Source organism: Carlito syrichta, unplaced genomic scaffold (genome assembly GCF_000164805.1).
Source record: "Carlito syrichta isolate Samal-C Ts95f unplaced genomic scaffold, Tarsius_syrichta-2.0.1 Scaffold303208, whole genome shotgun sequence".
Lineage (NCBI taxonomy): Eukaryota > Metazoa > Chordata > Mammalia > Primates > Tarsiidae > Carlito > Carlito syrichta.
This window is the reverse complement of record NW_007247304.1, coordinates 502,654-529,177: the sequence shown is the minus strand read 5'-3', so window position 1 is coordinate 529,177 and position 26,524 is coordinate 502,654. Positions and strand designations below refer to the sequence as shown.

At 33.5% G+C, this 26,524-nt stretch overlaps 1 protein-coding gene across 4 annotated transcripts in view; it reads left to right on the top strand.

Annotated features, from left to right (window-relative positions):
* The window catches only part of ERBB4 (erb-b2 receptor tyrosine kinase 4), a 750,739-nt gene that overhangs the window by 308,413 nt on the left and 415,802 nt on the right, over nucleotides 1–26,524 (top strand). For all 4 annotated transcript variants that reach the window (XM_008058078.2, XM_021712356.1, XM_021712357.1 and 1 more), the window contains exon 3: nucleotides 25,183–25,317. In XM_008058078.2, coding sequence (XP_008056269.2) covers nucleotides 25,183–25,317 — 135 coding nt within the window. The remainder of the gene's footprint in view (nucleotides 1–25,182; nucleotides 25,318–26,524) is intronic.

Sequence of the window (26,524 nt, the reverse complement as noted above, 5' to 3'; positions counted from 1 at the left end):
ACTACTTTTAGTGGTTACTGAAGCACTTTCTAATACCTCCACTTATTGCAAACGGTAGAGGCATCTTTCTAGAATTCTCACTCCATACTTGTCCATGTACCCAATGCCTGTTCATTCTACAAGTTTCAGACTAAAACTATCCTCAGTTTCCCTTGGCAGATTCCAGTCCAGTTTTTGTTCTTTCATTGCACTTTGTACATGTTTCCATTATGGCATTTGTATTTTTCTGCACTATCTTTATTTAGTGAATGTCGTCCATGTTATCAGAGACCATGTCATTGAGTTTTTTGTGTCTCAAGATCTTAACACCAAGTGTCAGAGTGTGTACTCTTAAAATGTTTCCTGGATTAGTGAATAAATGAACAGCAATTGAATGAATGAATAAAAATAATTTTATCTAAGTAATCATGTGTGTATTCCAGGTCACAGAAAAATAATGGTGAGGAAAAGTTTTAGACAAGGTTCAAGTCATATTATTTGAGTTTTATCTTTTGCCATCTAGAAATGCTAATATTTTTCTTCATTTTCAAACGGGATGGAAAATTGAGAAAAATGACTTTAAGTATTGCTTTTAGAAACATAAAACTATGTCACTTTTTAATTTTGTGAATATATTTGAAAAAAAATCTTCAATTGAGATAGGAGCTCTATTTTCCAATTCTTTGTTATTTTCTTAGTGGTCCCACATCCCCATCCACCTAAATAGCAGCAAAGCACATCACTACTCACAGAATCTGTCTTTATTATGGTCCTGTAGAATAAATTTTTAAAAAATACATTCAATGCTTTTGTTTCATAAATAGTTAGACATTGAGGTAGTGGATATGTATAGTTGAGTTTGAGTGTATTTATTCCAAGAACTAATACCAGAATTCTCATTTTTTTCTAAATTCACACATATTATCCTATGTTAAATGAAAGCCTGTCTTTGTTTTGTGTTCACTTTGGTGTAAATATAATTAGTAGGATTTCTGCTATTTGGAGACCACTGTTAATTGGTGTTTTCTTTTATTGGAATAATCTTCCTCCCCGCCTCCTATGTGTATCTAACTAGCAAATACTAGTAATTCAAAGCTCAGCTAAGACATCTCCTGGTATATGAAAATTGCTTGTCTAAAGATGGCCCTCCTCTATGTTCTTAGGGTAACAAACGTTATCTCATACCAAATCGTATCTGATCAGCTATTAGACAGATGTTGGAGACTTTGCTTATGATATCTGTCATGCACCACAACTTCTCCACTGATAGGCTCTAGAGGTGCTTTGTCCAGCACGGTGTCTCCTAAAAATTTTTCTAAAAAATTTCTAATAATTGAACATAGGGATTGCCCATTTCTCTTGGAATAAAAATTTTGAGAATTATTCAACTCTGAGTCTGTATTTCTGCAAATGGAGCTAGAACTGTGAAGCAAGTTCAATTTGAGATGAGGAATGTGATCTCCAATTTGTCACGGTTCCTATGCAAACACTTTTCTCATTTGTATTACCTGCCTCGTCATTGTCGGCATGTGGATTTACAGCCCTTACATACACACTGCTTGAGGCCGTGTCTTAGATCTGTCATTTATGGGTGTGTGACCTTGGCCCATTATTCCATTTCTTTATCCACATATTAAGTGTAATAATAACTGCTAATGGAATAGTTATGTGGATTTAATGAATAAATGTTAATAAAATACTAACCAGACCACTTGGATTATATTAAAATCGTATATTATGAAGTTCTCAATTTTTATTTTGTTGTGATATAAAAATTTTACAAAGCAAAGAATTTCATTATTATAAAACACATTTTAATGGAGAAGATTAAAAAAACATGTAATGTTGTCTGTATCAGTTAAGATGCAGAGTCAACTAAGAAATAACCAGGGCTGGGTACAGGGCCGGGTTCACTCCCAGTAATCTCAAGAGACCAAAGTGGGAGGATCGCTTAAAGTCAAGAGTGTCAAAGGAACCTGAGCAACATAGCAAGACCCCATCTCTGCAAAAGAAATAAAAAATCAGCCAGGATTAGTGGCATGTACCCATAGTACCATCTACTCAAGAGGCTGAGACGAGAGAATCACTTAAGCCCAGGAGTTTAAGGCTGCAGTGAATTATGATTATGCCACAAAAAATGGAAGACATAATGAACCACTTTAACAACGGTAGTTTTAACAAGACAGAAGCTTTTATCTCTTTTCTACAGCAACCTGAAGACATTCAACGGGCAAGCACCTATAGCTAATTCAATGGTTCCACAGGTTGGGGATGCAGAATCTTTTCATTTCTATTTTTTATTTTAGATTCAGTTGATACAAGTGCATGTTTGCTACATGGGCATGCAGTGTACCGGTGGGGACTGAGCTTCTGGTGTTTCCGTTCCCCAAAGAGTCCGCATGGTGCTCAATTGGCAGCTTCTGAACCCTCGTTCCCCATCCCCACTGCTCTCCTTTCCGTGCTCCCAAGTGTGTGCTATTTCCATCTTTATCTTCCTTGAGCTCCCACATATAAGTGAGAACTTGTGGTGTCTGACTTTTTCCATCTTGTGGGCACCATCAACCCCTTGAATGTTCCTGTCATGTATACAACTGAAAATGCCTTTCAATCACATGTCCTTGAGGAAGAAGGAACAGGGAAAAATAGGAGATCACCCTTTACCTTTAAAGGTAGAATCCAGATGTGGCACACCTCGCATCTGCCCACTTTACATTGGTCAGGACGTCACGGTTCCACATTTACTGCAAAGAACACTGGGAAATATCATCTTTATTCCGGTGAACATGTGCCCAGCAAAAATTCCATTACTATGGAAGAAAGGGAGAGATGGGCTTTAGCAAGACTGATGGTGGTCCCTGCCAAGGATCAGAAGGTGAAAGGTACAATTATGATACCTGTGCAAAGTTTTGTCTTAAAAAACAAAAGTTCATCTTCTTTTACAGGATTGATATATGTGTACATATATTTGCTATTTAATGTTTAGTAAAGTTATCATTAGATGCATTGCAATTATGCCAAGAAATGTCTGCGAAAGTTCTAGAATTGCCTACTCCTGTCAAAAAATTCCCTTTGATGTTACTCTGCTTTATTGAGACTCCAAATTAGAGAGGTTTACCATCTCTTCCTCGGGGACCTGCCTAAATCTATAAATGTATACAAAATTTCAATATTAGTTCAACTTTAGGACACTATTTATCTTTGAGGAAGATGCTAGACAGGCCTAGATTTTTATGTTTGTTTTTTAAAAAATGATCAGCCATAGGAATCTCTCTTGTTAACTTTGTGAGGATGAACTTTCTAAAGGAAGACCCAGGCTCTATAATCAAACAAAGGAACTGCACTCTCACATTAAAACAACCTAAAATTATCCAGGCAGGCTGGAGTGTAATTAGTTAGTTGGAATCAAGCCACAACATCGAGGCAAACACTGCTATTTCCCTGAAAGGTGCCTTGAGATTTTTAATGGCCACTTATGGTCAAGCCTGGAGTTTTGCATGTCATCTAGAAAACAGTACCTCTGGAAGCACTGTGTTTCCAGTTCCACTACTTGCTAACTACTGATGTTTCTACAAATAGTGAGAGTGAATGTTGAGTTCTGAATCGCAAGATTTTTTTTTTCTATGAATTCACTTTTTAATGATTTGTTCAGGAGTGTTCTGTGTTTTATGGGTGGTAGTGGTCGTGATTGTTGTTGTTAGGTTGATTTATGCAGCATAACTATTGTTTTTTTTTTTTTTGAGTTGGAGTCTCACTCTGCCCAGACTGGAGTGCAGTGGTATGCTCGCGGCCACCGCAGCCTCGACCTGCTGGGCTCTGGCGATCCTTCCACCTCAGCCTTCCAAGTAGCCGGAACTACAGGCATGCGCTACCATGCCCGGCTGATTTTTTGATTTATTGTAGAGAGGTCTCGCTGCCCAGGCGGGTCTCGAACCCGCGGGCTCGGGCAATCCACTCACCTCAGCCTCCCAAAGACACGGGATTACAGGCTGAGTCACCGAGCCCGGCAGCATAACTATTTTATATAAAATTGTTGAGACATATTTTTTCTTTATGACACATGGTCAATACATTCCTCTAAAGATCATTATATTTTTTTCACCTTTAGAAATGTTTAGCAATGCTTATTAATGAAAAATAGATATTAATATACCTTCATATAATAGCCAATATTTTATTAACAGCTAAATTGAATTTTACATTTAATCAGCATGATGTACTATAAATAAAAATACAGAAATTTAGTTTTGTGTTATTTGCAATGAATTAATTATTTTTTGGAAGAATTTGTCTCAAAATTTGAGTCTTTTGGAAGTTGAATATTTAAGGGATTAAAATTTCTATATATAAGAAAAAAACTTTTAAATTTTATTATTAGTTCTTCACATTTTTTGACACTCTTTAAAAATCGAATAGATTGCTTTTTACCTTACTTTCTTGAGAAGACATGAGCTAGTGAATTTTTTTTTTGGCAAAACCAAAAGCATAACACTTGAAGAAAGTCAAATACTTATCTTTCTATGGTGAAGTTCTTTTAATAAAAAGCATATTTGGAATTTTGCAAATACTACTTTAAATAACTGTAATTGCTTGTATTTTAATAGTTTACTATATTTCACATCAAGTCCATGGACAATGCTATTATTTTATTAGATTGTCGCAATGACCCTATAAAAGTCACCTTCTTAGCCAGAAATTTGCATTGTTTAAAGTGTTGAAAGTATTTAAACTTCGACTTGACATTTTCATTTATGAATAATATTCATGTAGAAATTTTATAAGTTCTTACACTTTGATGAATAGGGTTTCCCTACAATTTATTATCCACACTGAAAGCCTGTTGAGAGAAAAAAGAAGCATTATTTATAATTACCCCGGGGCAAAGAGATATCAACTGAGCCTGTCTCTGGAAATCAGATGTGTGGTCACAGTACCGGTGGGGGTGTTCATCAGTTTGTAATTGTGTATTCATGTGTGTAAATACCTAACATGTATCTAAAGTTCTGTGCCATCATGACGGTGAGCATAGGCTCTGGAACGTCCTGTCTTATGCTCTGACCTTCACAATAATTCTGGGATATTATTGAGAATCTTTCAGATTGATTTTGCCATTTGCTAATTCAGATAGTATAAACTTCCAATTCAAAGGCTAAGATTTAACAGATGAGTGAGTTTCTACCTGTTTTGAGACTTCTTCAAGAAGGACCAAAAAGGACCATTTTCTTTGTAGTTTTATTTCTCTTGGGTGGTTTCTTCTTATTCATCTCAAAAGGAAACCTACTTTGCTCTATTGATTTAAGTTCCTTATCAAGACCATATTTTGGGTTCTGGTTGTATTTGTACTTTAAACATTGTTGATTTCAGTTTTTCATGTTAATACCTCCATATTATTCGTCTTATTTTCTTTGTAGTTACCTAGAATTTTGAAATTTTCATTTTTAATGTCTTCACTTCGGTATTCATAATATATTATAATATGATGCGGATATATTATAGTTGTATATTATATGCCTTATGCTTATAGTAAATGCCCAACTATGTCTCATTATTTAGCAGTAATAATGATAGTTTCATATATATCACCTCATTCTACTGCGGAGTAATGTTATGCATTTTTTTCTGGTGAAGAAAGTGAAGTTCACAATTTTACTAATGTAATGCAGGTGATAAATAGAGTACTTTGTCCCAGTTTTACATGTATGCATTTTGAATATATATGCTTACAGGGTAGTTTAGATAAATTTCATTCATACCTATATTTAGACTTTAGTATTCTTAATATTTCTCATGTTTTCAGGAAATTATTTCCATATTTCAACTGTTTTTAAAAACATGTTTACAATAGTTGTATAGTATTTAGAATGTTTATGCGTCACATTTAAGCCATTAATTAGTTCACTAGTGCTAGACATTTTACAAGTTTCAAATATGTTGCATTAGTTAGTTGGAATCAAGCTCTAAATTAGAGAAGTTTCCCATCTCTTCCTCAAAGATCAGTCTAAATCTATAAATGTTTTCAAAATTTCAATATTAGCTCAATTTTAGGACACTAATTATCTATCTTTGAGGAAGATGCTAGGCAGACCCAGTTTTTGATGTTTGTTTTTTAAAAAGTGATCAGCCATGGGACTCTCCCCTGATAACATTGTGAGGTTATTCATTTATATGATATTTTTGTCGACTTCACTAATTAAAAGAGAATACTAACATTCTTGATGTTCTTTGACAAATTAATTTTAAGTGTAGTTTAAACAGTTTTTACATTAGACTTATTAAGCATGTCAGATTAAAAAAAATTAAAATACTCAAGTAGCAAGGCTTCTCAAAGGAATTAAGGAGGCCTGGTTTACTGTCCTATCTTTCTTGAAGTAAGTCAATTAATTTCTGCATGCCTTGGATTTCAAGTTTTTGGAATAGGGACAGTAATACAGAGTCAAAAGAAAAACAATTCCAGAAAAAAATGTTATTTAAAATAATGCCAGAATTAAAAACATTCACTGAAGGTAACAATAAATGGGATGGGAAACATGGGGGAAGCACACAGAATTCCTTTGAAGAAAGGCAGTATATGAAATAGAAGGGACCTCGAAATCTTCCTGTCACAAACTCTAAGTGCAGCATGTGCCATTGAGCTAGTCACTGTTGGATTTAGTTCTTTTTTTTTCCTTTCAAGAATCATTGTTTTAGAGGTTTCAGAGCCATATAGCATGGCGATTCAAGATTCACCTGGCACTGTAACACTTTATAGCTTATTACCCTGGTCTCAAAGAATCCCATCTTACATGGCTGCTAGTGAATCTTTCAACTTTTTTTCCTCAATGTGTTTTAAAAACAGATGAAAACATTCATATTTTAAAAATAAACAATCTCTTGGTTTGCCTACTCAGTAGCTTATTAAGCTGTTTCTTCTGATGGTTATTAGCATTTCTCTGAGTATATCTTGGATATAATTATTTCATCATCAGGTGTAGTCTATTGAACAGAACATGTTATCAATCTTAGCAATTTTATTATTTAATTTTAAAAGGTACTATTTCCTTTTTTCTAAAAGTTTAAAATCATCAGATATTATTGTAAAATTTACATTAGTGCAACTTTTTAATAAAATCATGGCAGTGACAAAAACTGTACTATGATGATTTTAATTTTCTTGTGCAGTTTTTTGTTTGTTTTTGTCATGTTGTTTCTACTTGGCTTTCATTTTCTTGCACTATTTGTTTTCTTGCACTATTTATGTTCCAACTATTTCCAGATTTCAACTATCATTGCATTCTATTAGTTCCTCTTTCTCCTAGAGACTCCTCACTTTGGCTTTTTAGTTTTATCTCACCCATCTGTATTCGTTTCTCTTTATGTCTGTTGCATTCTGATCCTCTCCTTACTGACTTCCTGGGCTGACTCCTGCATCACACATCTTCCACTATCTTGCTTTGTTCCCTGATTTTCTTGAAGGATATCTTCAAAATGTTGGGTTTTTGAATATTTGAAAGTGTCTCCTTTTATAATAATTATATACAGAACTTATAGATGGTTTGATTAATGGCTTGACTGGGTATAGAATGCTAAGATAAAAAGAGTTTCACTCAGTATTTGAAGTATACCTTTTAACACACATTGTCCCTGCTAAGTGAGATGTGATTTTGATCTCTGCTCTTTCTCTCCCTAGTCCTCTCACTCTCACTCTAGCTCTCTATCTATAAATTTTAGTATTCTAAAATTTCAAATATGTGCATCCAGGTGGTTATTGTTTTGTTTATTTAAAAAAATATTTTCCTGGACTCATATACCTTTTTTTTTAAGCTATGGGACATTACTTGTCTTGATTCCTTGAAAATTGATTCTCCCATGTATTCTCTAGTTTCTTCTAGAACTCTTAATGCTTTACTTTCTGGATGTGCCTTTATCTCTTCTATTTTTTCTGTTGTTCTTATTTTTATTTTTTCTCTACTTTCTAGGAAAGTTCTTCAATTTTATTAAATATTACTTCTAAAACATTTTTTCTTAAATATGATATGTGTCATTGTCAAGAACATTTGTTTCTTCATAAATTATCTGAGTGCTAAATAGATATCTTCTGGCATATAGACTATGTACAGATTTTTTTATGTTGGTTTCGTTATTTAAAAATATTTGTCTTTCATGATCTAATGATTGTATTTTGGTTTTAAAAAGATTGCACTAATAGACTGTGGTAAATTAACTGGTTAGAGGCAAAAAACAAGCATGGAGACACAGTGAAGTTATCTTGCAAGAGACAATGTGTTTGGAGAAGAGGTTATTCATGTCTTGAAAGACAGAGCAAATTAATGTAGGCAATATATAGGCAAAATATCTTAAATAAACATATGTTTCCTTGTTCTATTTATATTTGCCTATCCTCATACCCTCTATACATGTTTTCCTCCTTTGACCTTTAATACCCTTTCATAGTATTTTTCTCCATTGAACTCCTATCCAGTAACTATTGTTATCCTCAGCTATTTCATCAGGCTTTTGTTTTTTGTTTTTTGCCCAATTTTTCTCCATATACAAGACAAAAATAATGGGTTTAAGGATCACAGACCAATTTCTAGCCTATGACACGGAGAGGCTGAATAGAATTATTTTCAATGTCTCTTAACCTTTGCTCAGGTGTAGAAAGGACACTCACTATTAGGGATGAAGAGTTGATTCAGAGGGACTCGTTATAACCACCCCCTCCAAAATGGACAGTTGAGGGAAGGAGGTGACTGCTAGAAAAATCTGAGAGATGGTGCTAAGGCAAAAACTCAGGTCTTTTAAAGTTCCTGTGTCCTAAGTACAGAAAAGGAATAACTTTAGACTCACAATTTGATTCCCATAAGTCTTCTGTCATGTTTCTAGAACCAAAGAAAATACAACAGGCAGCTATAATTACCCTTGCACACAACTACTGGCTGAGCACATCCTAGTTAGTTGCCTGCTGTCAATTCTTGAAATTTTTTTCTTTTGAAACTTTGATTAATGGAATGGCCTTTTTGGAATTTTCTTGACCTGTTGGTTTCTGTGGTAGTGGGAACTGAAAGTTGTTCAGTTTATTTGTTTCCAAAAAAAAAAAGTATATAGTGTACAGAAATCAATATTTCTTTAGCAGAAGCCCATTCTGCATTATGAAATCTACAGTTTGAAACTTTTATTTCTACTATTCGACCTCAACTCCCCAAGGATCAAGTATATGCTCTCACCTGACCGATGAATGTTGGATTAACAAATCTGGGAGTATATTTCTGACTGCAACTTTTAGGTACCTTTGCCCTCGTTTGTAAATTATAATTTAAGTCTCCAATCCCTTTGTTTTCTTTGTTATTATGTTAATCCTATAAACACGCTCATGATAACATGACAGCGAATTATTGGAGTTTATCTTTAAGATGACATGTAAGTCTTCACCTGTTTAAAATTCACAAGTGACTTCAGGAGTGTGAATTTTTGATGTACCGAGGTGACATACCAGAAGTGCCCGTTCCAAGCATCATTAGAGAGTCAGAGGCTTATGTCACCTCCACTGCACAAATGAGGATCCCAGTAAGTATAAGGAGTAGGTGTTGTGGCATTCACTACCTTCTAGGTTCCACTATTCATGTAACTGTAGGAGCTTTTGCTTTTTTTTCATTCTCTCATGAGTTATAATAAATGCTTCTCTTTTCCTTTCTATTCTCTCTCAGTAGGTAGGGTTGTTGAGAAGTCTAGTTCCATGAGAGCCCACCTCGATCTTGTTATGGATGTAAGGGTTTGATCATTACTGAGGAGTTCCCAGATTTGGTTATTTAATAAACCAGGTGTAGTAAACTGCTAGTTCAAAGACTATAACTAGTCCACAGATGTGCTTTGCTTTGCATAGAGAGTATTTAAATCTGTGAAATAAGTAATGATGGACACTGGATGGACTTTTCTTTGATTATTCTGAAAAGAAGTGTTAGATTAGATACAAGATTTTACTGCTATTAATATGCAATTGCCACCTGTCAGCCAAATAGGTTCAAAATTGCTTATTAACAAAACTGAGTGAATAAGTGGACAAAATGTGTAAATAAATGAACTTCTACACTTTCGGATGCCGACATTATGTGGTAGGATTTTCCTTGAAAATGTGCCAACTTTTTTTCAACTTTTGGATCGCATCTTATTATCCTAGCTGTAATTAGAAATCTTGTGAAATTAAGAATCATTAAATTCAATGAGTTTTCAGCATCGGAAATTTGCCCAGAGGCACCCAGCTGATGGGCCTGCCTGGGATAGGGCTCTCACAGAGTTCTCCCTCCTCTCCTCCTATTCACTCTAAAAGGGGGCGTCTTTTCCTCTTAGCTAATTAATTACACCTGCCAACAAGCAGATGGTTCTGTAGGCTTTGAAGCACAGAAATAGCTAGGTGCATTTCAGCAAGCTTCAGCCTCCTTCAGTTGCAATTTAGATGATAACTATTGGAACTCTGGAGAAGATAAAATATTGAATGATTACAAAGGGGACAACACTTTTAATTTTTTTATTTTAAAAATACACTTAAGGTATTTATTAAATTATCATTATTTTATTCTTATCTTCTCTCTCTCACACACACATACACACACACACACAAACTCTCTAATATAATTCTTGTGCTTAGCATCTAGTTTATGATAATACTTGCCAGATGTTACCATTTAATTGTCCTGAACTCCAAAGTGAAATGAGGATAGAGGACTAAAGAACCCTTCTCAAAATATTGTAGTTTTTTTTAGTGAGTAATGTTTTTGCGATGCTGTTTAATTTTAAGGAAAAATATGGTAAAATTAGAACTGAGTGTGTGCTTATCAACATTCCCACTACTTGTGTTCCAGAGTTTTATGCTAATCTGCTTCGTCTTCCTTTTCTCAACTTTGCATGTCATGATAAATAGAACAAAGTAGACTTTATCACCAGAGTTTAATTTCCTATGTAAAATTCTTTTGAATATGCCATAGGCATATAAACATTTGTCCTACAAAACTAAATTAGGCATAAAGCATGAATGTATACGAGATCATCTTTGCAATATTCGCTTTGTAAGGTCTAGTTTAAATCCTTTCTAATTCACAATTAAATATTTGATTTCATAAAACCTCTTAAAATATTTTCTCTTATTCTACTTTATATGTGAGAAATTTTAGTTCTCTTGTAATACTGAGTGGTGTGCAAAGCAATAAATTTACCTGCCTAATAGATTCTGTGACAAGTCTATGTTTAACCATGTGTTTTAATTTTGCAGTCCCTTTTCTTCCATCATACAAACCTTATTTTCCTTTAAAGTTATTAGAATGTTAAGCTTAATGTTTAAATAGACTTGTTAATTTGAATTTACTAATTTGAATGCTTTGCTTTCCTTTGTCTTAATTACTCAACCACAGTTAACAAGAATAAATGTCATAGGGAGAATGCATATTTGGTTAGGAGAACCAAATGCCCTACACATTTCAATCACTCATTTTTATATTTTTAAAAAAGCTGTTGCAAAGCGCAAAGAAGCAGATTCTTCATAGGCTTATGATTTTGGATGTGGTCATTAAACATCATTTTACCCTATTCATTAAAGTAGAACTTCCAAGGTCTAAGCACACATAGAGTTCCCACAGTACTTGAAAATAATAAAACTACCTTTCTTTTCTTTAATTCTGTTTTATACTGAATTGAAGGGCTTTCCCTTAAGTAGGCTGAATTCTTGAAGTTTTATTGTGCAGCCTTTTCCTCTGTGTCTACTTTTGACAAAGGTAAAAAAATAAAAAAGTAAAAATGCACCTCCAGTGATGAGGTTGGGATATAGTCCAGACGTCTACCAGAGCCAAGACTTTTTTACTGCACAGTTTTTCATGTAGAAAATATCTCTTAAAAGCATAATTTTACCTTTCAACTCAATACAATATTTTCAAAAAAGACTTCAGGGAAATTACTCTGAGTTCTTAATTATACTTAGAAGTAGCTTGCACATGATGAAGTTGCCTTAGCTCTGCTTAATTTTTTTTTTTCATTTAGATTTCTCTGTCTTTGCATTATATAATGGAGGGAGCATAGTATAAAACATTTAAAAGCAGGTTCCCAACTCAGCAGTCAGACTGAGTTGGAATCACAGTTCTCTAGAACTCTTATCAGTTATTCAGCACTCTAAACTTCAGTTTGCTCATGTGTAAAATGAGTCTAGGGATAGTCATCTCATAGGATTTCTATAAGAATTAGGAGAAATGCTACATTATAAGTACTCAAACAACGGTAGCATTTATGAAGAATTATCACTGTGAGGTGGTTAACAGTGGGCTTTGGAACAGACAAGCAGGAATCGGAATCCTAACTTGATCCCTGATTATGTGTGGCACATCTAGCAACTTGCTGGATCTTTCTGTGTCTCGCCTGTTATGATTTTGGGGTATAGCAATCCCAACCCCCAAAAATAGAGTTCTGTGTTTAAGGATTTTAAATAATTTATGGGTGTCCAGAACCGATAGTATGCTCCTAAAAGGGCATCTGAAATGCATATACGTAAGTTAAAAATAATCTTTACGATATGAGCAAATGTACAAACCCAGGAATTTTAATTTGGCATAATAGTAATGTCACAGTTTAGCTCTCTCTCAAAAGGGTATTTATAAGAGGGAGCACTGGAAATTGTTAGGCAGGATAAAACAAATCAACTAACCAAATAACTTTTCCTATCTTATTTTTAATCATAATATTAGTACACAAAATGAACACTTGTTGCATGACTGACACTGTGTGAGCATTTATATGTATTAACTTATTTTCTCCTTACAATTGCCTTGGGAGCACAGTACTATTAGTGTTCTCTTTTTATACAGAGGAGAACTGAGACTTGGGGAAGATAATTAATGTGACTGCATTGTGGAGTTTCAGTTACCCATTCTCACTGCATCCGCCCCTAAAGATATTCAATTCTCAATAGCTTTCCCTTCTTGAATGCTGGCACCTTAAGTTGACTAAACCATCTGGTAGTGTTAAGCATATTAGCACTTGGGTCTTTTTTGTATGTCCAACCTCAAAAAGCAGCCGAATACCCCCAATAAATCATATGTGTTAGCCCTGGGAAAGTGGAAGCATTCTAGAATAAAGGGTGTTTACATCATTTAGAAGACACGACAATGCAAGTTACAGAGTTATCTCTTTACATAATGGAGCTTATTCTGTAATGGCATCAAATTACACAATATGAAAATATTTTTTACAATGGGAGAAAATGAGAGCAATGCTAGGGGCCTTAGAATAAAATAAATAAGTAAAACAGCCTGCATAAGTTTTTTTTTTTTTTTGAGTTGGAGTCTCACTCTGTCGCCCAGACTGGAGTGCAGTGGCCGCTCCCGGCCACCGCAGCCTCGACTGCTGGGCTCCGGAGATCCTTCCGCCTCAGCCTTCTGAGTAGCCGGAATTACAGGCATGCGCTACCACGCCCGGCTGATTTTTTGATTTATTGTAGAGATGAGGTCTTGCTGCCCAGGCGGGTCTCGAACCCACGGGTTCAGGCAATCCACTCACCTCAGCCTCCCAAAGGTGCGGGATTACGGCTGAGCCACCGAGCCCGGTTCTGCATAAGTTTTAATGAGTTTTTTGTCTTTAAATATGTTCATTGGATAGCTCTAAATCTTAAACATCTCTATAAATATAGTACTTGATTATATCTACTCTTAACTTAAGAGTAAAGACCTTTCTTTTCTGGTATCAGTCAGCAATATTATTATAGCAATGCTTATTATACATCTAATCTTTATAACCTATTTTACTGATCCAATTTTGTAAAGCTTAATAAATTTAAATAAAAGTATAGAGCAGTCCCATTACCCTACTTAACCCTAAGCTGCATAGATGTGTTTAATTGTACTCTGTGTTTTCTAATTAACTCATCCATCTGCAGTAGAAATGCCAGACCCTTGCAATGGAAGAAGAGCCCTCAGCTTACTTGTCTCAGTCCTTTGGAATTTACCCTATTTTTTTTTTGGAAGCACAGCAGTTGTGACAGCAGAGGTAAAGACTTGGAGATTGTCAGTGGAGGTTTTGTGGCTTGTGAACTGAACAGAGGGGAATCTAGCAGCTCTAAATGCTGTGCAGAATGTAATTACAGAAATGAGAAGCAATGACAAAGGTTTAACTCAACTAAATATCCAGAAACAATAAGTTATAGAATTTATGATCTTGTCCTTAGGAACAATTTACCATATAAAATATAGACAAACCTAATTTTCTATTAACAAACAGAAATTTATTTGTTAATATTTTTGCTCAATCTATCTAGCTCTAACATTGTATCATGCTAGGTACTAAACCAAACATAATGAAGATTTCCTATGACTCTCAAGGGTTTTAATTTGGTCATCTCTTCTCCCTCAAAATTCGTACTTCAACCAATGTGCATAAATTTTAAAATAGTTTAGAGAAAGGAGGCCCTGAACTATATTAATCACCTATTTTGAAATAGTATTTTTAGATCACCTAGTGTATACTAAGAATTTTATGTACATAACCTGTAATTCTCACTGTAACAGAACCAAGTAAATATTATTATTCCTATTATATAGACTATACAAAGAAACCTAAACGAACTTACCTGCAATCACATAGTAAAATTAGCAAAGATGTGCTTCAAATATGAACTAATGAACATTATAACTAATGTTATAAACATATTGTGTTATATTCATACAACAAAATAGTACAAAACAATAAAAGTGAACAAACTGCTAATTCAGGCAACTATACACATAAATCTCAAAAACATTATTTTGGGTAAAAGAAGGTAAGAAAAAAGAATGCATATTATTTGAGTCCATTTCTAGGAACTTAATAAACAGACAAAACTAATCTGTGGTGGTAGAAGTCAGCATAGTGACTTTCAGGCTACAGTCTGGGACAAAGCAAGGAAGACTTTCTGGAGTGATAGAACTATTTGAGTCTTTATCTGTGTGGTAGCTACTTGATGCAGACATGCAAACATGGTATACAGGTGTTATGTGAAAAGCATAAAGCTTAAAATGTGTCCATTTATTATATGTAATGCATACTAATTTGAAACTGTATAAAACCAATCTCAAAAGCTGTTTCTCCTTTTATTTTGCCATGGTACCTGATATGTTATATTTTGACAACTAGTGCTTTCTATAATGATGACTACTTCTAGTCAATTATTTCCTCCTGATTTTCTCCAGATTAAAACTCCATATTCAAAAGAAATTAATTCGGTCCTACTTATCGTGGGTTTTAAAAGTGTTCCAGTATTGGCTTCTTTGTGATCAAAAGAAGATTTATTTTATAAATTCTTTAATTTCATATTTTATGACTTTTAAAATTTATTTTATATGGTGTTGTCCTTATGTATTGTCTTTAAAATGAACATTCTAGGCATTTTAAGTGAAACATCCAGACCCACAAATTGCATATTTATATTTTAATATTCTCAAATATAGCCTTTTAAAAATCTTGATGTATTTGAAAATCATATAATCATTTCTACAAGATTAAATCATTATTCCTTCTCTTGTTTTATCTTTTATTTGCAAGTCTTAACATGCAAGCAACAGGCATGCATAGCAATTTTATTTATTATTACTGCCATCAGGAAAAAAATCATTCTTTTTTGAAATACTCTAAAAAAGTAGGAGTGCAGAAATCACACATTGGGAGACGAGTTATTAAAACTATACAAACTAATATAGTAGGTGAGATATTTGAAAGTGACCTTGCAGCATATCCCAGGCTTATTGTATTAAAGCCTGTAAATAAAAAGGACAAATCACTTCTGGGTACTAATATGACTTTCCTCCTTATTGGTAATGAAAACATTGAACTCTACTGATTTGTTCCACTGAAGCAATTACATTTTCTGAAACTTGGAGCAGTTATTTAAGAGGATTGTTGTCTGTAATGAGGGCTTTTTAGTAGATAGGGAAATAAAAATACTTGAGCTTTCTGTAAAGGAATATTTTATTTTAACAGCAAGAAGACATCAGATTTCTTCTTTTTTCTCTTTATATATATTTGGTTGTGTTCATTCCCATTTTCAATGAGATATTCACCTAATGTGAATGTTTTCATCCATCTTCTCAAATTCATATTTTACTCTTTATTTCATAATTATCAATATAATTTTTCTAAGATATTCTAAAGTGCCATTTAAAAAACATTAAGCCAATCCTTCAACCAAAACTAAATCTGTTTAAGTTATGAGGATTATATCTGATAAATTATTTTACTCAATTGTTTACCAAAAACTTCAAATAGAGATCACGTTTTTAACAGTGCTTTTCTAAATGTTTTACATGCAGTAAGACCCTTCTTCAAGTAAACAGAAATAAACCTCTTGCCTTTAAAAATTACCCTTCAAAGACAGCATTTAAGAGACTCAACTTCATTAGTCATAAGGGGAAGTGCAAATTAAAGTGACATCCCTACACACCAGTGCCAGTACTTTACAAGTATGACTACAATGAAATAGAACAAAGCAAAGAAAAGTTGTCGGGGCTAAGAAGCAACTGGATCTCTCATACAGCAAGAATGGGCATATAAATTGGTAAAATTACTTTGGAAAAATAATAGTTAACATGCCAAGCAAATACCACTTCTAGGTAGGCACACAACATAAATATGTGCATTTGATCGCCAAAAGGCAAATGCTAGGATATTCTTGGCAGTACTATTTATAATAGCCCAAATGTAGAAAGTACCCGAATGCCCATCAATGTAGAATTAACAAAGTATGCAATATCATACAGCAATGAAAGTGAACAATGTTGATGAACTTCACAAACATAATGTTGAGCAAAAGGAGCCAGATAGAAAATAGTACATATGGTATGATTTTATTTATGTAAAATACAAAAATAGGCAAAAGTAATCTCGCCCAAAGTCAGGATAAGGTTCAGACAGAGTGACATGAGGAAGAAATTATGAGACAGGCATTTGTGGTGTTGATATGTTCTATTTCTTCATCTGAGTGCTGCTTTCATAAGTGTGTTCAGTTTGTAAATGCTATTTGCCTGTCATGTACACCTATCTGTGTATGCATATTATACTTCAATGGAATTTTTAAAATCTTTGTATTTGCTCAAATCACAAGATTTATATTTTACAAATATCTAGAATGTGCAAATTTTCTTTTGAGTCAATATGACAGTGACTTCCAGTTGTCTCTCATATATCTATTACCACTTTCTAATTTTGAAATGGTGTCTGAAGTTTAGCTAACCATAGGACCACCCAGAACAAAGACTCTGATTTGATTCCCCGCCATCTTTGCAGCTGGCTATGGGTCTTTGACTGAATTCTGACCAATAGTATATCAGTAGGATTGGGTTGTGGCAGGTTACTTCATTAAAAGACAACATGTAGTCAACCTCTGTTCTTTCTTTCTTCATGATTCCTTCCATCTTTTGCATGGCTCTTGCCAGTTGGAAATTCCCCTTGTATCAAAGATGGAGAAACAACAACAAAAAGAAATCTAGGCTCTAATGATTGCGATTTTTTAATATAAGAGCCTTGAATAACATAACCAGACCTTTAAAAGAAAAACAAAAAACTATCATCTTTAAGCTACAACCTAATCTAATGCTGAGTAATACAATATTAACATTAATACATAGAAGAAGCATAACCCTTGCTCATAAGAGGCAGTAAACATCTATTTAAATAGTTATCAAGTATAATATGTGATAGAACCAACAACTGTGTGACAGAGACTGCAAGTACAATACCCCCATTACAGAGCTGAGCAAACTGAGCTTCATAAGAGTGGACAAGGTCATGCATACAGCAAGTTGAAGACTGTTTTTTGCCCTTGGTTTTATTCAGTTAACTAGATTCACTACTATTGCCTTTACACTTCAAAGGCCCGTGGAGAATCAATATCTCTCTGAGTCTTTCTTTGTCTCTCTCTCTCTCCACCCCACCACACACTTCTGTATATACCTACCTATAGAATATCTATAAACCTACCTATAGTGCATCCTATATTAAGACTTTTAAAATGCAAGATGGATTCATGGAGAGGATATATTAGAAGTCTAAGAAAAGTTAACTGGGGAATGAGATACTAGAACTTGAAATAAGGAATATTTATGGATATTCCTCATGGAGACACTATGAGGAATTTTCTCTAAGGCATAATGACTGATTAAATATAGAAATAAATAAGTTAATGATAAATCTCAAATTTTTAGTATAGGTGACTTTTGCAGAATGTTATTGTTATTTTAACAGAAATAAAAATACACACGGAGTACAAGCCGGGAAAAAATATTAGAAATAAAATGTAAACATGTTGACACACATATGGGATTATATAATGAGACAAGAGTACAATTTGGAGGAGAACAGCCTATATTCATAATTTAAACATGTTGCAAGTTAAAAATTATTTTTAAATATTTTCAAGAGAATATCAATGTATTTAAATGGATTTCTACTTCACTTATGGACAGAAATAACACATTAAGGTCACAATAAATTTATCTAATATCTAATATGATTTTAATGCAAGCATCTAGTCCATATTACTAATATCATGCTGTCTTTAAGCAACTAATAACTTTTTATGAATGTTGCTCATGTTCTACCGGTATTATTACCATCATAATCATCAACTACATTTGAAATTCTACTAGGGCTTGACGCATTCTTTGTCACGAGGAACACCGAGAAATCTACATCTTATCCTTGGGGGACCTACAATAAGATAGGGAAGACAAACCCACAAAAGAATAAATAGGAGGGTGACACTGTGTCACTTGAGTGGTCTAGGGTTTAAGGGTTATAGGAGACAGAGGAAGGGGTCACCTCTATGAACTAGGTTGTCATAGTAGAAGTCTTACAGAAGCCAGGACCTAAGCAGAAGCATAATGAAAGCTAAGAATTCTCATGGCCCCCCAAGTGTATATTCATAAGTCAGAACATTGTGGCAAGCATTACTGAGTTTCATTCCATTGAAATCAAGATATTTTTGCTATTATTTTCTCTCTTAAGCTGATTTTCAGACAGGAGATCTAATAATTTCTTCTTGAAATTGCTTTACTCTAATGGAAAAACTATCCGCTGTTACTTCCTAACCATCGGTGTCCGCATCCGTGAGCTTTTGACTCTGATCATCGAGCTGAAATACAGAAGGTTACATCACTCATTTACATTATCACCCTCTACCCCCTCCCAATACAAATGTGACATTTCAATTTTGCACACTTCAACTCTCCTTAAATCATCTGTATAAAAACTTCAAAGCTTGATTGATGATGAATGAGCCGTTGTCTCCTCAAGCACCCGGTTCTCATTAGCCTTTAGAGTCTCAGCTTATTAATAATGAACCTTGAGGACTGACCCAGTGGGGTAGCAGCAATTCATTGTGCTCCCAGCTGAAAGATCTGTGTTTGGGGAAGACACGGGAATCTCTGGACCAAGTCCATTCCAGAGATGATGTATTAAGTATCACAGGTGGATGATGTGAGCTATATTACTTTTGTATCGTTATCTGCCAACAGACTTGTGTGGCTTAAGGTGATGACAGTGAGGAACATACATTGCTTTATGTCTGAGAAAGTTCTGTAACTGTTTCCTGTAGTTTCATTTGAAAATGGACCTTATCACTTTGGATTTTGGCTTCTCGATTGGGCCTTTTGGCTTAGATTGGTAATAGAAGTCTGATAATATATGCATTATTTAGATGTCCTCACTGTAACTAGACAAATGCAAGATTTGTAATATTTACTTACTTGCATTATCATTTTAATGCTGAGGTTGACCTGTAGATGCACCCCTGCAAAGCAAGACATTTAGATACGCAATCAGGGATTGAGGTTAAATATTTCATTCCTGTTTTTCAGATCTTTCTTATGTCATTATGGTTGGTAGATTTTTGAGTAAACAGAAAATGTTTATTGTTAATATCAGTTATATAAACTAAAGTAAAACATGGCTAACTGCATTTAAATTTATAAATTTTATTTTGAAAAAAGAGAAAGACTTTCAGTCTTACTCATAAAATTGTGCATGGGGTCAAAGCAATTTTTTGGACTTCTTAAACCAAGTAAGGAGATTACATTATTCTGTATTTTCAGCAGAGATGTCACATCACAGTTAGACTATTTTTTACACAGCAGAGAAAACAGCCACGATTCATTATTTTACCACATTTTCTTTTGAGAGAATATATTTGCAAAATGTTAGTGATTCTGTTAATGGACACTCATATCCAAACTCAGTATAATAATTAGATTTAACAAAAAATGAAGAGTACAAAAGAAGTCACTTAAATAATACAAACATTCTTTATTAGGCTCAAGCACAAGAAAATCAAGGAAAGAAATGGTATAGTGACCACCTTTGTGGTCCTCTTTGAAATATCATATTGGCACTTCACACTTTTCCAAAAAATTATTTAAGGAAAATATCAAGTAGATACCGTTCAATATAAAAACATGCTTTCAGATTTCTCTAGAGCATATGCTAAGTAAATAACTTGCACAGGTTTGGGGGAATTTGGTCTGACTGGGATAGATAAAAATCACTATTATTTACCCAGTAACTAATAATTGTTTGGTGCACAAAATAGGTTTGAGGATAAAAATGCCTTATAAATATCAAATATACTGCAGTAATTGTGTAAGTTATCAGTTATAAGCACTTTATATGAAAAAAGTTACTTCCCTTTCAGTTTATAAACTCACTAGCCACAGAAGTATATATGTATATATATAAATGTTTTTAATTTTTCTTATGCTCAAGATATTACATATAGATTTTTACCTAATCAAATATGTGTCGTGTATCTCCATGTGTCTTGCATAATACTAGAAACTGGGGATGCAGCTTTGAACAAAGCAGTAATTGCCCATCACTCAAGGAAACATAGAACCAGATAAGGTGCTCTATAGTGTGTTCATGGGAAAATGTAACTTTCCTTCTTACTTTGCTTTGGTCAGAATATATTTTAAAATTAAGAAATACAACAGAAACTGACTTGTTAATGTTGGTGGCAAAATCCATGGTACTTTTTTTCTAGTTAAATCTAACAAGTATTCATTGTCTAACTGTTGCTCAAGGTTTGATGTTATAGATAAACAGTACTGAACAATATTTCTTGCCTTCATGGAGCTTAGTCTAATGACATTTCAGTTACAAATTGTGTGCTATATATAAGTAAAATGCAACATATTGAAGAGCAGTGTGAATTACAATTTATTTAATCTGAATACAAAAAGATTCATGACATCTTTAACTTGACTTGTATGCATCAATCTAGTAGGAAATGTTTGAGACACAAACGCATTTAAGTGTTCACTGGATTTTTTAGGAATGAAATGATACTTTTTTCCACAGATGTCATTTCAAATATATCTTACTATATTTAACTGTGACATTTATTACAAAGTGACTTCTGTTTTATGAACTTGCTGGAAATATTTTTATATAATATGATAAGAAAACTCAGAGCAGTCTTTTTCTACCAATTGATTAAATGACCAAGAATGTACCTGTGTCTCTCTTAATTTATTCTGATATATTTTCCACAATGGAACGAAATACAGTGGAATGAGATTACCTTGAGCTTATTCACTTACTCAACACTTTTTAGTCTCTGCCATTTTCCAGACTTTTTGCATGTTTGTTTGGGTATCAGTTAAATTTGTGCTTCATTTGCCTAGCTTTCTTAGATTATAAATTGGGTTTTTGTTTTGTCCTAGTCTTAAAATGTATGTATTAGTCACTTTAGTTGCAGGAAAAGTGTTAGTGTAACACAGATGATTCCTTCCAATAAATCTCTAATTAAACTTGTGGAAAACTTTGCTATTCTTGTGTGTTACTAACGTTAGATCTAAATACAGCCAGACATTTTTGTGGTATTTTATTGGTTAACATCTTCACAAGTTTTCTCTTTTGCCGATCCTTGTCCTGCTTTCTTGTCTAAAAATGTAGTCAAGTCTTTGTAGTTAACCATGGCAGAAACATTAGGTATTCCTTTTGACAATTAAGTGATTTGTGTCTCTAAGAACTTTCTTACAGGTCTGTATTTAGTCCCCCAAATTTTCTTAGTTCACAAATACATCTTACTGAATATTTTCTCACAAAATATATTAAATTAATATTTTTAAAATTGTATAAAGCTATAAAATCAATTGAAACTTAAAAGTGTATAATTGCAATTGTAGCATTATTTTCTGATACACATTTACATTTTCAAAAGAAAATGTAAGACAAAGTTTACATTAAAACTCTCCTATAAATGCCAGTGAATAACTACGTCCTCTGACTATGGGATTTTTGACATTCAATAGCAGAATAGGGTCTATATCAAACATAATGGAGAAAAAAGAGAAAAATTTAAGGGAAAGTGCACACACACAAATAATGTAACCATCATTATATGCTAAAAATCTGTATAGTGCCTCCTGACCAGAATAGCTAGCAGATGCTGAGTTTTGAATTGGAGATGATACAAGATTGATCATGATTGTGTCTTAATTTGAAATTTCAACATGTAAGCTTATACTTGACTTATTATTATCTCCATTCTAAATCCCTTTTCCAAGTATAAACCAAGCTCTTGAACAGAATATTTCTAAGAAACAGATGTCAACTTTCACAGTAGATTGATATTGTTGAAACAGGGGATTTGATAAGATTATTATTCAGTATAATATAATCTGATTGTATTTGAAACATTTTGGATAGGAAATTGGAGATGGATACTGTGTTTCTTTGCAGGAACTATGTGAATTAAAATGTGATGCCTGAAAAAACACAGACTTTCCACAGTGTTCGGGCTATCACCTTCTCACTTTTTTTTTTTTAAGTAGAAATTTTCTAAATGGAGACTAAAAAAATAACCTTAATTTCCTGGATAGCAGTCAAAATCTCCCTTCTTTGTCGCCTAATGGAGAATTATTCTTAGAGCAGAAGAGCATCACCTAATGTCTCATGAGAAAGCTATTAGTATGAGAAAGTCACATTTCTTGTACAGAAACTTAATGCCAAACATTAATGTAGAAATCCATTTTCACAATCTCTCTTATGTCTTACAACTCCCTTCTGCTTTGATACATAGTTAGATCATGAAAATAATGAACTGGGTTTTAGAAACAGAAAGATGATCTAATTTCTTTTTCCTCCTCATCTGAGAAAATGGAACCAATAGTGAAAGGACTGATAATGAACATAGGAGGGATTTTAAATGTGGAAAACTCTGCAGTACCAACATTAGTCCGGAGGAGTTTATTCATGTGATGCAGTCATTCACTTCGGCCACCAATCTCACTTCCACAAATTCTCTTCTAGCAGTGTCACGTGTTCCTAACATTCACTATCTCCCTCTTTGGTTAAAGGTGACTCTTAAAATTTTAACCTAGAGTACTATGCAAAAGAGATGATTTTCTCAAGGATACCATGGGAGACAGAGTTGGTTGCCTTCCCAATATCCATGTTCCTCTTCCTCCTCAATAGCATCCCTGATAGTTTGAATTTTGTTTAAGTAGCAAACTATCTCCACTTAAATAGTTACTTACTAAGTCTCTCTTGCAGTTGGGGTAGCTATGGGACGTTTTCATGGCCAAGAAAATGCAGACACAATCCTAGAAAAGAGCATCTCTTCCCAAATAGAAAGTCAGAGCTTCCTTAGAAAAAAGTCTTATACTTGCTCTCCTGTCTTCATCCTGCCTGCAAATCAGAACTGACGGCTTTAGATGCAGCATCCATCTTGTTCCTGGAACTGATAAAACCAACACACTGAGGATGGCAAAACAGACAATGAGCACTGTGGAACAGCTGAATTCGTATCTGGAACTGCCTCCTTTAGGTTTCTTATTATATGAGAAAAATAATTGATCTCAATACACCACTGTTAGTTGGATTTTTGTTACTTGCTGAACACTTTATGGACTGACGCATGACTTCTCTTAAATTGTTTTTGTATTGGACAGGAGGGGGAAAATAAGGCAGATATTGGGCAGGAAGGTACTATTTTGTATTTCTCTTGAGTTTCTTCAAATAATAATAGTCTTTTCAGAGAGTATATCTCACTTTTTTTTCTGGATAATGTAAAGCTCTGAAAGAGAATCCATGCATGTGGTCAGTCACTGTTTATGGGGGACAGATTAACTAATTAAGGCCAATGTTACAAAATAAATAATCAATTAAGAAATGACATGAGTGCATTTTATCCCACAACCATGCCCTTGTTCTAATGAACCATAGGGTTTTCATTATATCTTTCTTTGCATTATTCTTAAAGGATAATTGGCAATTCTATTGATTTCATTTGAGATGACAAAGAATATTTGCGTGATTGAGGCAATAAGTTTTGCTTCTACTTTATGCTAATAACTTGCCTACTGATTCCAGTCAAGGTGACATTGATTGAAACAATCTTTCTTAAGGGTAATTTGACAACTTGTACCAAAAGTCTTAAAAATGTTCACATTCTATGAATCTTAAATATCATTTGTGGAAATTTTTTTAATTTTATTTTTTATTATTTTAAAGGTGTGGGGTACACTTCAGGGTTAGGTATACAAGTGTTCTTATGTCGATGCCCTTGTTAATGAGGTGTGACCCCCTCCCCTGGCAGTTTTCAAAAACTACCGATCCCTTTCTTATAGTATTATGATAATTTTTCAAGGTCTGCTTATGAGTATGAACACATGATATTCAATTTTTTGTTTCTGTTATAGATCACTCATAAGGAAGGACAAAGCTTTGGAAATTTATTTTAAAGACTAATCACAGAAAATAAGTTAAATGACCAATAAGAGGAGATTAATTACTATATAATTTATACTATGGCATATCATATTCCTATTGAAATAATATGGAATAATAATTAATTGCCATTAAATACTCACTATATAATGTTCAGCAAACCTAGCAGGTTATAAAATGTTATATATAATATTATTCTGATTTCAGGGAGAAAAACAGAAGAAATTGGTGCTATCTATACCAAAATTAAGTTAGGAGAGTTTCTCTCTGAGGTAGAAACATGAGTTTTTTGTTTGTTTGTTTTTACTTTTGAACTTATACTCTTTTCAAATTTCTGCAATTACTGTATATGGCTTAATGAAAAATATTGTTTAAAATATCCTGGCTATTAGCAAGGTGACTCTAACATTGAAAATAGTTTAAGAGAAAGTCATTTTTATTGACTACCTTTTCATCAACAAGCAGTTTGATAATAAATTTGTTTGTCTGTTTTTAATGCAGAAATCCTAAATGGTGGAGTCTATGTAGACCAGAACAAATTCCTTTGTTATGCAGACACCATTCATTGGCAAGATATTGTTCGGAATCCATGGCCTTCCAACTTGACCCTGGTGTCAACAAATGGTAGCTCAGGATGTGAGTAGCATCATACTTTTTAACATGCAAAATGTTCTTCTACCCTATGTAAAGATGAATGACTTATGCTTATTGTGCCATTAATAATATTTTGAACTTTGATTGTATTCATTGAAATGTTCAGTTATATATGAGAGAACAAATGCCTGACCAACCTTTTACTTCTAATTAGTTCTCTTTTGGAATGATGTTTCCTCTTCTCAAATTCTCATTTTTTTCACATGTTCATCTTTACTCAATCTAAATTACTTCATCATATTTCCAATGTCCAAACATGCTCTCCACTGTCCATAAACATAAGGCTGGTGTCTAACTACTGCTTCAACTCTTCATAACTCACACACCACTGAGACAAAGGGAGTAAAACAAAAATGTGCCTTCCTATTCAATGTAATTTTTAAAAAAATTGTGGGCATTTTAGAATCCTTAAGCTTTCATTTGTACCTAATGGCCTCATGACAATACTTTATGACAACTGCTAATACTATAGAGTGGAGAAATATAGATTTTATATAGAAGAAACATGTTACATTCTGATTTTAGTCATTAGTCTAATGAACTATGGAATTTTCCATTCTTAAAATGCATATTGTTTCTACCACGAGTAATGTATCTGATTTAATGTGTTTGATATGATTAAATGATAAGCAAACAATATTTGAACTATAATGAAAACCTTTGAAAATTATTCTATCTGGAATCTGTTTCATTTTCATAAAGCAGGTTATGCTATCCCCACATTTATTATCACTGACATTTGTATGAGAACAGAATCTTTATCAAGCGCTAACTCGGGTTTTATATTTCTCATCTCTTATTACATATTTCCCACCTGAAATCATAGCTGTCTCCACATAGTTCAATAATTACTTTGTATAGTACTGATTGTGTTATGACATTTTTATGGAAGATCAAACTCTAAGGTACAACTATTAAATTTCATGATGTCCCTAATAATATAATAGAGAAATATGAATATATTTGATAAAAACTGACAGTTGTGTTTTTAATACATGGCTAAAACTTTTTTTTTAAAGTAGAGTAAAATAATTTTCTTGTTACCTTTAAGCAGAAACTTGTATGAGATTTTGTCTTCACAGCATTCAAGTTACCTACCTTGTAAAAATACATGTGCAAAAAACAAAAAACAAAAAAAGAATCTGCTCATGCCAGGAAGGCAAATGGTGTGTAACTGTTTCTGTTTTCA